This window comes from Sciurus carolinensis, chromosome 3 (genome assembly GCF_902686445.1).
Source record: "Sciurus carolinensis chromosome 3, mSciCar1.2, whole genome shotgun sequence".
Taxonomy (NCBI): Eukaryota; Metazoa; Chordata; class Mammalia; order Rodentia; family Sciuridae; genus Sciurus; species Sciurus carolinensis.
Genome location: NC_062215.1, coordinates 4,422,956 through 4,437,347, shown reverse-complemented (window position 1 = coordinate 4,437,347; position 14,392 = coordinate 4,422,956). Strand labels below are relative to the sequence as shown.

The window sequence follows — 14,392 nt, the reverse complement described above, 5'->3', positions numbered from 1 at the left end:
GGGTCCTGCCGGCCTCCAGGGAGCTTCTGCACCCTGGCGGCGAGGGGAGCGCAGGCTGGGTCTCGGAGTGTCGGGCGGGGGCAGTTTCCCTGCGCCTCACCCCCTCACCCCGCCGTCAGAGCAGAGGCGCTCTCCTGGGTGTGGAGGGTGCCTCCAGCCACTCTCTTCTGTCCCCTCTGGCTGCGGCTGGTGGTGGCTCACCTCCCTTCGCTGCCCTTCAGGCTGATTCCGCCTCTCACTTCCCGGCCTCATTCTGGTGACGCAATGTGACCCACAGGCCGGTGTCAGCAGCTCTCATTCCCCAGATTCCTCCCTCCGCCTCTGGGAAGGGTCTCCTGAAGCAGCTCTCGGCCAGTCCCTGCCCGCGGTGGTGAGGCTCCAGAGCAAGGCTGCCCCTGCAGCTCAGCCTCCTCCTCCGACCTCTGTCCTTTCATGTCCCTCCCTGGTCACATGACACACAAGCTCACCTGCCCAAACCCAAAGAATGACTAAGAGGCACAAGGCGCAGAGAAAGAGAGGCTTTTTACTGACGGTCTTGCAAGATCAGCGTCTGAGGCGCAGGCGCACCAGGGCGGTGACGATTTTGTCCCCTGGGGCACAGGTCCCCTCCCCAGGCTCCCCGCTGGCTGAGTACTGCGGGCGCACAGTCTTCCTGAAACTCGCCTAGGCTTTACTGTCTCCTCTTGGTTATTTAAAGAAATGTGCCCAGTTGTCCAGCTCCCTGTTCTCCTGTGGCGGGCAGGCCACCTTAGGACGCGGGCGTCTCATGCGTTATCTCTGTTGTTCAGGCCGGTCTCTTCCTCCCACCTCCTGTTTGTCCAGGGCTGTGAATCTCTCGCACTCGGTATTAACTACAGGTAACCACTCTGTCCTAGCTCCCCTTTGACCTTTTCCCATCCCCAGTAGTTTTACATTTAATGCGAAATACCGTATTTGAAAGTGGACCACTGGCCAGGTGTGGTGGCACACGCCTGCAAATCCCAGCAGCCTGGGAGGTCAGGGTAGGAAGACTGTGAGTTCAAAGCCAGCCTCAGCAACTTAGCAAGGCCCTAAGCAACCCGGCGAGACCCTGTCTCTAAATAAGATGTAAAAAGGGGCTGGGGATGTGGCTCCGTGGTTACGTGCCCCTGGGTTCAGTCCCCAGTACCAGAAAAAAAGGAAATGGACCGTGGGACTTTCTCCTTCTCGCAGGTCATAGTTGCTGGGGGCGGGGAGCGGCGTGGTTAGCCGAGAGCTGGAGAAGCCACGTTTCTGCTCTCCTGTCCCCACTCGGTGGGTGCCTTCTCTAGTGATGAGTTAAGTGTGAACTTCCAATACATATTAATTTTCAGTGTAAGTGTGCCCCAGAAAACACTGGGATAAACTTATGCCCAGAAAATTACTTGTCCTTTATCTGAAATGTCCTGTACCTTATATGGCAACCCTCCTATGGGAACCCAGAGTCTGGGTGCCCACTAGTGAGCCTTTGAGGGGGTTACTCAGTGGGTGGAGGGTGGACACTGATGTCACACGATGGGCATGGCCATCTGGCAGCTGGAATGTCTGCTGCCCGGTGCAGAGAGAGAAAAGCTGACTACCCGTGCCCACCATCCCACCTTCCCATCCGTTAGACAGGTACCGTCATTGGCTTGCCACCCAGAGAGGGGCCAGGCCGTACCAGGTCAGCCTGTACCCGGCTTCTGAAGTAACCTGGTGCAGAGTAGATGCTCAGGGGGTGTCTGCACATGCCCACGCTTTGTCCTGGTGGAAACTGAGGTTTGGAAAGGTGAAAGACTTGCCCCAGACACAGTGAGGGCTGGGGCAGATGGACACCTGGTCTCTCTTAAAGGAGTCACGGTGCCCTGCCCCGGACGTAGTGCTGCCTGATCATAACCCTGACCCCAGCTGAGACGCGGGGCCCCTCCCCTGGGTGGGCATTTTGTAGGTGGGAGGACTGGGTGCTCCTCACGGGAGCTGGTGGGTGGGAAGCACGCTGCTTTCCAGAGGGCTCCGTAGGTCAGAGTGAGTCAAGGGGACTAGAACCTCCGGCTTCAGGGCCCAGGGCTCTGCCCAGACGGTGCAGGTCTTCTGTGAGAACACCGTCCCGAGGTGGAAGTTTCCCTGGCCTTGTGAACGAATATGCTGACGTTTGTGTGGTCCCCGGTTCCAGGTGTGGGCTTTGAGGGCAGGAAATGTCCTGTGCTGAGGGAGGAGATCCTCAAGGGGCATCAGCCACCTCTCCGTGCAGCCTTGTGCACGAGCCTGCAAAGGCCAAGGCTAAGTGGGAGAGGGAGGAGCGCGGCCATCTCCCCATAGAGGCTCCTCTGCAGATAGGCCCTGGGAGGCGTGGTCCTGGAGGTCAGGCTGGAATCCGACTCTTGACTCCCACCAGCGGCACTTGACTTGGATCCCGCCCCCGGGGCTTCCGTGAGCAAACTTGAGCCCCAGGAGGAGAGCCTGCTTCCTGAGCACCCCCAGGCAGGTCCCGAGGAGGAAGGGGTAGGCGGAGCTGCCTTGGCCCAGGGTCACTGGGACCCACCTTCCCTTTCCTGAGGAGCTCCCATGAGTTTTAAGAGAAAATTGGGACCGGATGATTGTCTCTGGAGAATGGATACTGGGAGTGGCTGTTTGTGCACGATGAGCGAGTTTGTACGTGATTTCGCTGGAGGAGGCCTGTCCAGGCCCCCTTCACGGTCAGCACCGGGCAGAGCTGGGCGGGGTGCTGTCACTTCCCCCCGGGGGTCGAGATACACATCTGAGCTGTGCTAGGCCCCGCACAGGGTTGGGAGCACCAGTTCGGATCTTAGCTGGGGCCACTGGACCTGGGCCGATGCGCGTGGTGCCAGCTGCGTGATCTCTGAAGTTCTGACAGCAGGTCGGCCCTGCGTCCCTGCAGCCTCTCGGTGCCCGTTGAACCATGTCGACCCTGTAAGGTGTCAGCTCCTGTCGGAAGCATTTGACTGAAAGAAAAAAAAGTCAAGGTTCCTTGCAGGGACTCTGTCCTTCTTCCTCCTATCCAGCCTCCCCAGTTTGTCAGCAGGGGGGCTGGGGATGAGGCTCCGTGGTAGAGCGCTGGCCTCGCCTGCCCAAGGCCCTGGTTCCGTCGCCAGCACTGGGCACACGCACATCATGAGCATGGCACCACTGCTCGGGCGGCGGAGGGCAGGAGGGTGCTGCAGGCGGCCACACCCTGCCCGCAGTGCCGGTTCAGAGGGGGCATGCTTCCGGGCATCCCAGGGCGCCTCCTCTGCCCAGGGCCACGCTGCTTCTCCCGAGGACCAGGAGCCCCACCTCCTTGGACCTGGCGTGCTCTTCCTGCTTCCCGATGCCGAGTTTTCTTTCTGTTTGGGGTGCCAGCCAGTGACAGTCCCCAGTTACACCTTCCGCTGTCTTTTGTCCTCTCTCATCCGAGTGTGTTTAATGCTGTGGCCTTGACAGTAAATCCTTCTGAAGTTGGTCCCTGGCCTGGGATTCATGAACTTGTACCAAGCGGCCTTTGGCCTGGGCTGGGTGAGCGGCTGCCGGGAGGGGAGGTTCAGGGCGGCCAGGGCGGGGTGGGGGGCGAGCACCAGGGGAGGGCGCCACAGGTCCCAACCGACCGTCTGCCCCAAACGCACCCGCCCTGCCGGGGCCAGGAGCCCTCTGACCCCCCGAATTGGAGGGAGTCGGTAGGACCCCCTCTTGGCAGAGCAGTGTGGGCCGTGGCGGGAGGGACCTGGGTTGTCGCTCACATTTTATTAAACTGCATCAGCCCAGAGCAGTCAAGTTTTGCTGTCTCCTAATTATAGGTCCCTGGATCCAGGCTGGCGTATTATAATGACAATATTATAAGATATAATTATCTTAATAATTAAAACAATAATAATAACATCATTCACTAGTGCTTACCTTGTGCTAGGCACTGTGCTAAGTGCTTATACTGTGTAACCTCCTTTAATCTTTCTAGAGCAGAGAAAAAATTTTTTAACTGGTATATCAAAATTGCGCTTTTATTTTTTCTTTCTTTTCTTTCTTTCTTTTTTTTTTTTTTTTGTGGTGCTGAGGGTCGAACCCAGGGCCTTGCTCTTGCTTAGCACTCTCTACCCCTGAGCTATGCCCCCAGCTCCAAGTTATACATAGCTGTGGGGCCACGTGATTTGTGGGGCACCACGTGGTATTCCCATACATTGTGCAATGTTCAAATCAGGGCAAACATTCCTGTCTCCTCAAACATAGATCATTTTTTTATGGTGAGAACATCCAAAGTCCTTTCTCCTAGCCCTTCTCACTTAATCTTAATGACGCATGAGGAGACACATCTCAGTCCCCATTGGGCTAACCAAGAAGCCAGTGCCCGGGAGGTCTAGATTTGAACCTGGTCCTGGACTCCTGACCTCCCTGCCTCCTGGACTTGCAGCTGCCTGAGAGTTGGAGGTCTGGATTTGAACCTGGTCCCTGCCTCCCGGCCTCCCTGCCTCCTGGCCTCGGAGCTGTCTGAGCGTTCGGTCTGGGCTGACTCCCGACATGAGCAGCACGTCGTTTCCTCTCCTCCTGAATATGTTTTATTTTAAAATCACATAAAAATAACTCTGCTCAACTGGAACGCAGAGTCGTAGGAAGCGCTGGACGCCGGCCTAAAGGATGAGGCCAGAGGGCTGCCTGGAGCCATTCCTGCCCGGTTCTCCTCCCGGGGTGGCGGTGGGGGGGCTGAGCCTGGGGATGTGCTGGAGTGGTCTGCACCCCTTCTTACGGGGGGGGCTCGCTTGGCATTCTCTCTGCCAGGCTGCCTGGCACCAGACTCCCGTTTTGGAAAATTGGAAAATTAAACGGGGTAAATAAAAGACTCCCCACCCCCAACCCAGAACCCGAGTGCCCTTCCCTCACCCGCTGCCCGCCACCCCGGCGTGGGGAAGAGACAGATGCCCTGGGTTGCCCAGCGGGCGGGGACCCCATTCAGCTTTACTTTGGACTGGAAGCCAGAGGGCAGGGAGTGGGGTGGGTGTCCAGCGGCCCAGCGTCCTCCCAGCAGGAGGACAGGGCCGCCTCTGTCCTGGGCATCCCTGCAGAGGCGTCTCAGCCCCAGGCGACTCAGCCCCAGGCGACTCAGCCCACAGGAATGTTTGCCTCCGTCTTTGCTGATGGGCCGGCCATTCCTCACCCGAGGTTCCCGCGTTAGGGGCATGCTGGTCGCAGGGACACCACTGCCATTCACTAGTGTTACTCAGCCCTGGACCGTGAGTCTCCCAGTTGTTCGCTGAGGCTGTGGGGCAGAAGAGGGTGACATGGCACGTTCCATGCAGCGCCTCCCTGGGGAGGGTCACAGCCTCCTGTGGCTGGGGATTGAGCCCAGACTCCCTACTCTGCCCTTGGCAGCCTGGGCAGCAGGCCCTGCCTCTCCCTCTTCCAGCCCCGGGCAGCCCCCGAGCCGCCCTCCTGGCCACCCTCTTCTGGCCTTACAGGGGTGTCGGCTCCAGGGGCCAGAGCCACGGGCAGTGCCTGCCCACCCGACTGGTGGGGCTGCCCGGCATCCTCGGGCCTCCTGGCAGGACCTTCGGAGCTCAGCAGCGAGCAGAGGCTCACCAGTGGGTGGGCACTGAGGATGCTGGTGTCCCTCCATCTGTCCCAGCAGAGGCCTGCAGGAGGATCCAGCTGCTGCTGACCCTGGGTGACTTGCTCCATCTGGAGCCCCATTGCCCTCCCTCTGCTGTGAAACGGGGCTGGTAGCCCCCACCTCCTAGAGTGGATGGATTGAGTGGCAGGGGTGGGAACCTGGTGTCTGGCCCGTTGCCAGAGCCTGGGCAGGTGGAGGCCTCTCCCTAGAGGCTCAGCATGGCCAGGCCACCTCCTTAGGCCTCCCTGGCCATGGGGCGGGGAACCGTGTCCCAAGCCTTCAGAAACAAGGCGACCGCATCCACTTCCGCCTGGGTGTGGCTGAGGGGTGGATGGAGAGATGGGCGGTTGGGGAAGCCACCCCCCTGACCAGCAGCCGGGTGGTGGAGGCTGCAGGCCGTGACTAGGTCTCCTGGGCGCTGGTCTTATCGTTGTGGGGGTGGGGAGGTCCTCTGCTGGGCTGGCCTGGAGTGAGGGAGACTCTCTGAAGGATGGGCTGCGTGGCCTTGCCCAGGTGTGCCCCCATAATGCCACAAGCTGGCAGCGATAGGGTGGCGGCCCGTATTCTTGGATCTGTTCCTCCTGGCGGCTTTTGGGGTTTGCTTGGCTTAGCACCTTGCAAATCTCCTCGAGTTGGGACTTGCCTGCCGTAAGCCTCTCCAAGTGGCCAGCCCCGGGCCAAGGGGCTGTGTGGGTGGAGGCCGCACGTCTGGCACGAGGCTGTGCTGTTCTGGGGCTCTGTTCTCATGTCCTCCTGGGGTGAGAGAGAACAACTCAGTCCCCACCTTCCCCAAATCCAGCCCAGCTCCACCCAGCCCTGGGAGCCCAGGGCCGGGGACAGGGTGCCCTGATGCTGCAGACCCTGGAGCAGGGAGACCTTTGTTCACAAACCAAGTAGCCGTGGCTCTCAGGGGTGCTGGCCGGAGCCTGGCTGGCATCCGTGGATACCCGCAGCCACCCTACCCTGTGAGGATGCTCGAGCCAGGTCCAAACTTTGGAGTCTGACAGACATGGGCTCACTGTGCGCCCAGCTCCCAGGTGCTCTGGGGTCTTGGGCAGGTTACCACCCTGCTGAGACTCAGCTCCTTATCTGCAAAATGGGACTGTAAGGGTTGACCCAGCGCCAGCACCCAGTGGGCGGCTGCTGTCACTCCCAGGTACAGGTGGCTGCTCGTCTGGGGTTACCTGGTTCTGGAACCCCTGGCAGGTGCAGAAGTGAGCACACACCTGTATAACCACCCACCAGGAGGGAGAGCCTGTGGCCTCCTGTGATCATCGTCCTTCTCTGTCTTTAGGAGTCACTCGGACCTCCAGCAGCCGTCTCCGGAGGCTTGGCGACCCATCAGGTCCAGGTAAGTGACTTTTGGGCCTTGGCCCCCTTCAGAACCTGAATCCCACCTGGCCTTCTGGGTGTCTGCAGCTGGGGCCTGTGGTCTTAGGTGGCTGCATGTCCAGGTGGATTCTAGGCCGGACACTGTCCACTGGGAGCAGGGGCTGCCCAGCTCCACAGGAAGCTACCCCAGGCCTGGGAGGAGCCCTGTGTGCAGGACAGAGGAGAGAGCAGGAGGTGGAGGCGGCACAGTGGCTTCCAGTAGGGGTGTGGAGGGTGGCTTTGGCTGCGGGCCGCTTAGTGCTGATTCTAGTGCCAGCCTCCTGCAGCCTTGTGGCCTTGAAGATGTCTTCGGTGATGGAGCAAATCCCACCTGCATGATCTGGGATTCGATCAGCGGTTCCTGGTGGTGGGATTGTTGTGTTGACTCTTTCCCAATGACCAGCGGGGAGGGAAACAGACGCTCCCCAGGCTGTCAGAGCTGGAGTTACCTCTCCTAGGTGCGGCAGAGGCTCGGCCAACCACGGGGCCAGCCTGGGCAGAAGTGGGCACCCTACCACCCTCCTGGATGCTGGGGCTGAGCCTGTCTCGGGCATCTCCAGCCCCCCAGACTTGACACTGGTGTGCATCCTGAACTCCTGTCCCCAGAGCCCACCTTGGCTCTTCCTTCCAGAGGCCAAACCAGGGCTGGCGTCCTCCTTCAGAGGAGATGTTGGGACACAGAGACGAAGGGACTTGTCTCCCCTCAGAGGTGATCAGCTCTTGGAGAGGCCCCGAAATGTTGCCCACTTCTGCGTGGGTGTTGGGGACTCGGTGCCAGACCCAGGCTGGACGGAGGGACGTATGGGGACCGAGCAGGCAGGGGCTGCACCCTCATGAGCAGCTCTTCCGCAGCAGGAGACGGGTCACAGAAGGGCATGGGGAATCCACATGAATAAGTCATCCATGAATCAGGCCTGCCGTCAGGGGGCCAGACTCTCCAGCTGTGCCCCAGCCCCGGGGTGGGGAGCCACGAGCCCCCAGGGCCCGCAGCCCGGCTGGGGCCAGCCTTGTCCAGGGGAACATTCAAGTGTCTGTCACCCACTTCAACTACACATTTGGAAGTCTCTTCATTCATTTGCATAGAATTAATTAGTTGATTTTCTCTTAGTTTCCAGTTAGTACTGACTCCCAGCTAGTGGCAATGGCCATGGACATGGAAGTGGACAGCCCTAGACCACGTTGGCTCCCTGGGTCCCCAAATTCTATATGCCCCATGTTCCTGCACCCGCTTCCAGGGTCAGCACAGACCTCTCCAGGGTCTGTCCTCCAGTGCTCTGTGCTGTCCACCCTCTGGCCTGCGGTGGCCAAGGGTGGCTCTCTGCAGGGGTGGCGGGGGCGGCACGGGAGACGGTGTGGGTGTGCATGATGTGTGAGGCCCCTTGCCGTTCGGGATGAGACGGTGGGAAGAGGGGACGCCCTGGCTGGAGTCCCCTGGGCTGCTGGATGACTCAGTGCTGTGGTTAAGAGGCACCCCGCCCCCCAGCCAAGCTGGTCCACCAACCACTCGGTAGCCCGGCTGCTGTTGTGTCTGGGCCTTTTCTCCGGGGCCCCTTGGCTTTGCGACTGGTCTGCCTTCCTCCTCCCTTCTTCTTGCTGGTCAGCCTCAGTGGGGTGGGCTTGGGGGGACCCACAGCACTTTGGGGGGCTCAGGTCTTGGGAGGCTGGCACCTTGGACTGCGGGGACAAGGTCTCTTTCTGGCTGTTGCTCCTCTGTGCTCAGACGGGCCGGTTCTGTGCCGTCAGCACTTGGCGGCCCCACCATGGCCGCCCTGGAAGCCTAAGGCATAATTTGCCGAAGCCCCAAGCTTCAAGCCGGTGATCTAGCTTCCCTCCGGGCCGCCTGCTGACACACGCAATCCTCCTCTGCGGGCTCAGGCCAGAGACACCCTTTCTTGGCTCCTGTCTCTAACACAGCGGCCACGACTGGAGTCCAGGCAGGGCGTCTCTCCTGGACCTAGACTCCCAGTCCCAGCTCTCCATGTGGGGCCCCCATTCATCCCTTCCCTCCTCCCAGCCTGTTGCACACCCTGGTGACGGATCATGGACTCCACCCTGTCCCTTTTCCAGAAGGGCAGAGGGGCCACGTCTCACGCTTACTCCTTTATGTTCTTGAGGCTGTGGTTGGCCATGTCCGGCATGGGCTAGTTCTGCTGTTGAGAGGACACCTGCAAGTTCACGCACTTTCTATCCTTGGATTTTTTAAAAGATAGATTTGTTAGGTGTATTTTTTAAATGTAAAGAATAAACCAGATGCGGTGGTGCCCCGTCTTTAATTCCAGCGACACGGGGGAGGCTGAGGTAGGAGGATTGCACATTCCAGACCAGCCTCAGCAATTCAGCAAGACCCGGTCTCTAAAACTAAAAAGGGCTGGGGATGCAGCTGTGGTAAAGTTTCCTGGGTTCAATGCCCAGACCCAAAATAAAGACCCAAATTAAAAAAAAAAATTTTTTTTAAATGTAAAGAATAACATGACAGAACACCCAGTACCCACCTTCCATTCAAGCCATGAGACAAGAATGTGGAAGTCGAAGCCCCGGGGCCTCTGTACCCACCCTTTCCCGCTCGATGACACTTCTGAATGTGGCTCTGGCCTCGTCAGCCTGTCTGTGTGAGGGGTTCCTTGTCTGAACACCTGTGTTGCCTTTGTATACTGTCAGCGTTGCATAATTGCCACCCTCTGCTCTCTGCTTATCCATGCACCGTGGACTTTGAGATTCTGCCGTGGAGATCCGGGATTCTCTTCTTGGTTTATTTTGACAGCAAACTGCGTTCCTCTGCACGGAGAGGTGGTTCCCACCCCCAGGTCTGCTAGTGGACTTCCCTAGTGGGTTTCCCCTGCTGCAGACGTGGCCAGGAGCCTTCCTGCCACGTGGATGCCCATCCTGGCCCTTCTACAAGTTGCCATAGCTCCCTTCCCAGAGGCCTTCAGTTTGCTCCCACACTCACTCTCTTCCTATGCCCTGGGCAGTCTCTCTGGGCAGCAGCTCTCAGACCACAGTCCCAGGCGACCTTTGCCCCGGTTCCCACGGTGCGCACAGCTACCCAGCCTGCGTCTGAGCTTCCTACCTCCAGCCCCATCCCCTTCACTTCTGTGCTGCATCCAGCGTGTCTCTGGTCCTGCTCATTCCTTCTTCCCATATCTCTGGGCTCTTTGGCCTCCTGCCCAGCCCCACCATCATGCCCTCTGTACTGCACTGGATGACGTCACTGCCCAAAGGTCAAGTCCAGAATGTGACTGGACCTGGAAATAGGACCTTTGCAGATGACAAGAACTCAAGATGAGGTAACCTGGGTTAGGGAGGGCCGTAATTCCAGTGATGGGTCCTCATAAGAAAGCAGAGGAGAAGCACGTGAAGGCCAGGCAGAGATAGGAGTATGCAGCCACCGCAGGGGTCGCCTGGGAAGGGTCAGGCAGGACCCTCTCCCCGAGCCTTCGGAGGAGCCTGGCCCTGCGGCACCTTGGTTTTGGACTTCTGGCCTCCAAACTCTGTTGAGTCCTGTTTGTGGGGTTGTAGCAGCCGCAGGACCCTCATACACACCCTCTGCCAGGCTGTCGTGGAGACGCGGCCCCTACCCTGACACACTCCGCCTTGGTGTCTGAGCCCTGCGGGGCGCTGAGGCAGGAAGGGGCCTCCTCGGGGTCTGGTGCTCCCCGTTCCCTCCTGCCCGTCTTTCTGCCCCTCTTTGAGGAAGACGGCCCAGCTGCAGGCCTGGCCAGGCCCCCCAGGGAGTGCTGGCCTAACACTCATGACACTTGGCTGCAACTAATAGTTTAATTGCCACCACTCCAGTAGACAGTAGGGCCATGAGGCGGGCCTGCCGAGCCAGCGCCAGCTGTCTCCCGGGGCACCGTGCCATGCTGCCCTGGTGCAGAGTAGCTGCTCCGGGCATGTGCGTTGGATGGCTAGCTGCTGTACCCGGCCACGCCGGCAAAAGTACGCCTGGTGGAGGAGCCGATGGGGGGCGGGCTGGTGGGACCTTGCTGCTGGCCTCCCTGGGCACCCCTCACTCCTTCCTTCCCCTCCCACCTCGGATACCTGTGCCTCCTCCTATTCCTCTAATGCTTCGGCCTTGCCACCCCTGAGGTTCTCAAGCAGGAAGCCCAGTGCGACCTTGACCTCTGCCTCCCCAGCACCCCCAGGTCAACAGGTGGCCTAAACCTGGTCAATTCCCCGAATTCCTCGGTACCCTTAGTGGGCTGCTCGAGGTCTTGGTCATGTCCTGGTCTGGGTCCCTCCTTGGATGTCCTTGTCCCCACCCCGTCTCCCTGCCACAGGCCCCTCCCTATGCACAGCCAGGGGGCACTTACCAAGACCCTGCCCCAGGCCAGGCTCCCGCCGCCTAACCGTTTGCCACAGGCCTGGCCGCAGTCCTCTCACTTGCAGAACCCTGGGTCCCCTTCTCTCCATGCAGCCACCGCAAGCCCTGAGCACCAGGCTGGGAATCTCCCCTGCCTGGCCCGACTCCCTTTTCCAGTCTGTGTTTCCATCCTGGCTCGATGTCACCTCTGCAGGCATCATTCTCTCTGGGAAGTAGCCCTCTCCTCCCTCTGCTGGGCAGCAGGATAACATGGCTCCGGTTGTGACGTCCCTTCAGCAGGTTGGCCTTAGTTACTCTGTCCCCGCTGCCCCACGGTGGGGTTTTTGCAGAGCGGAGCAGACAGTAAGCATTGCCCTGCACCTGGCAGGAGGCGGCTGGGCAGCAGAGGCTAGCGGGACACACGGCCGGTGTAACTCCCCATTGTGGGCAGCCGCGAGAAGGGGTGCTAGTTGGAATGAGTCGCACCCCATGTGTGTATAATGTGTCAAAATGCACTCTACTGTCAGGTGCAGCTAAAGAGAACAATTTAAAGGTTAGTTTAAGATAGAATATCGGCTCTCTTTGGCTTGGCTAAGAATTAGCTCTTCCCTTTTTTCGTCTTCTGGGGAGGGTGGTCCTGGGGAGGCCCTGTCTCCAGGGAGTGGAAGGGAGACAGTGGAAAGGTTTTGAGGGACCAGGCAGCGCTAAGCTTGAACTCAAATCATCAGCAGGTCCACAGCGGCCCTGTCGCGGTGCACCGGCCACGGGAGGCTGCCAGGCGGCAGGCGGCAGGTGGTGGGTATCCAACAAGGACATCCTTGCAGAGAGCTCTGTGGGAGGACTGGTGTGGATCGGGACTTGCTGGTTCTCAGTCACGGTTCATCCAGAAACATTCCCTGGGCACCTGTGGAGCAGCAGTTGGCTCCGTGGGGAGGTGGACGCGCCAGCTCCTGGCACAGTCTAAGAGGACCCTGGCCTCCCCGCCTGAGAGGGGCCCGGCCTCCCCATCTGTCTTGCTCTGCGCAGGCGCGGGCCAAGGCCCCCTTTAGAGGGGAGCGCCAGCTCCGGCTCCGGGCAGGCTGCAGCCCTGGACGGATGGCTGAGCGCGAGGGCCGTTAGCGGTGGAATCCGGCCCTGGCTGGGCTGCTTCTCCCATCCTCTTGGTCTCTTTCCACGCTGACCTGGAAGGGCTCCCAAAGCAGTCGGCTGGCCCATGCAGTTAGCATCAGTGAACCCGCAGCAGCCCCGGGAGCAGAGAGGAGTTGGCCTTTATTTATTCAGGAACAGACGAACCTTGAGGCATCATAAAAAGTGCAGAGAAGATTCCAGAGAAGGTGCAGCCCACCCGAGGCTGGGACATGGCTTGCACTGGAGGCCGCGCAGCCTGGGCTGGGGCCACCTGCTCTGCTCAGCTGGCACAGCGGCAGCGACTGTGGCCGGGTCAGCACCCTGGGGCCCTGGGATCGAGCTCCTTTATCTTTAATTCAGGGAAGCAAGCTTCAGTGGTCAAGTCTGGGAAAGAGCAGGAAATGAACAGAAAAGTCATTTTTTATTTCATTTATTTATTTTTGGTATGAGGGATTAAAACCAGGGTACTTTACGACTGAGCTACAACCCCAGCCCTTTTTTAAATTGTATTTTATTTTGAGGTAGAGTCTCCTTAAGTTGCAGAGGCTGACCTCAAATCTGCGATTCTCCTGCCTCAGCCTCCCAAGTCACCAAGATTACAGGTGTGTGCTGCTGTGTGCTTCGAAAAGTCATCTCAAGTGAGAGTCTGCACGTCCCCCGTAACTGGTACTCATCCCGCAGGTTTCCAAGTCCCTGCAGTAGGGAGGGGACATGGCAGGTGACTGAAAATCTGAGCCCAGACCATTAGAAAGTCGGCTTTCAGCAGATTCTTCCTCCCTGACTCCTTGGGGGACCCTCCCCAGGTGTGTCTGGTTGGTGTTGGCATCTCAGGCCACCATGGGGACACCTGGTACTTTTTGTCCCCTCTCAACGGTGCTGGGGCACGCCATGTACTTCCTGGAGGGGACTAAGGCAAGGCTCTGGTGCTCAGGTGGTGTGTTTGGGGCAGCTGAACTGAACCCACTGCTGGGCCCGGATGCAGAGAGAGCTGGGTAGCGAAAGAGAAGTGACCTGTACCTTTTTTTAATTTTTATACTGAGCGTGGGCTCAGTCTGCAGACATGAATTTGGGGCATGCATTTCCACTGAGGAGGAAAGTCAAGACCAAGAGACACCAACGGCAGCATTTTCCGTGAGGGCCCAGCTGCATTTGGGGGCAGGATGGGAGGGGAGGGAGCAACTATGGAGGGCTCCCCAAGAAAGGAGGCATTTGACTGAGCCTTGAAATAGAAATGGCTCCCAGGCCCAGCCGGGGAGTGAAGCATGGCCGCTTGACATAATTTCCTTTGACAGAGTGCCTTGGAGCAGAGTCAGAGCAGTGATTGGCCCTCCTTCCTGTGTGCCAGTTCTGGCCTCCCTGGGGCCCCGCCAGGGTCTCAGGGTGAAGTGGTCCTCACTCTCCCTCCTTACCCTCCTTGGGCGCCTGGCTGCTTCACCAAGGAGACTCTGTGTCAGTGAGCCCCTCTCTGCAGTTAGGAGGTCCTGAGAACTGGTGACAGGGACATCGCAAAGCCACCAGGGGTGTCTGATGTGAGGTGAGGGACTGAGATGCTGCCTGAGACTCACCTGGAAGGGGCTGTTGGGTGATGGCACCTGACTGTGGGCAGGTCAGGGTTGGGAGCAGGGGCTTGTGGGCCGGCACAGCTGCAGGTCCCAGAACGGCAAGCCTGGGTCCAATCTGGGAAGGGCTGGGTGAAGCTGAGCCGCCGTGGGCTGATCCGCTGATGTGCCTGGGGAGCGTGAGACAGGGATGTGACGACAGGTGACCACAGAAACCTCCTCACTATTCCCCTGGAGGAGGAGCCTCGTGGGACCCCCTGCTGGGAGGCAGGCTAGCCTGGCAGGTTGTGCCCTCCGTGCCCACGCTGAGCTGGATCCTTGTCCTCCTTGCAGCCTGGCCTTACCTCTGCACCCTGCCTCGGAGCCGGCTTGTGACTAATGCAGGCCTCCTCGGAGCCAATGGGTGCCGCCAGGTTTTGGGTTTCAAATTATCCCCTGCTTGGGCCAGAATGCTTGGATTTTTAG

General features: G+C 59.3%; 1 protein-coding gene across 5 annotated transcripts in view; it reads left to right on the top strand.

The window, feature by feature from the left end:
- The window catches only part of Septin9 (septin 9), a 143,796-nt gene that overhangs the window by 10,839 nt on the left and 118,565 nt on the right, over window positions 1-14,392 (top strand). For 3 of the 5 annotated variants that reach the window (XM_047543300.1, XM_047543297.1, XM_047543299.1), the window contains exon 2: window positions 6,864-6,920. The exons of 1 other annotated variant lie outside the window; for it this stretch is intronic. In XM_047543300.1, coding sequence (XP_047399256.1) covers window positions 6,864-6,920 — 57 coding nt within the window. Of the gene's footprint in view, window positions 1-747; window positions 858-6,863; window positions 6,921-14,392 lie in introns of those variants that run through there. One more of the 5 variants, XM_047543298.1, reaches the window with a different exon arrangement.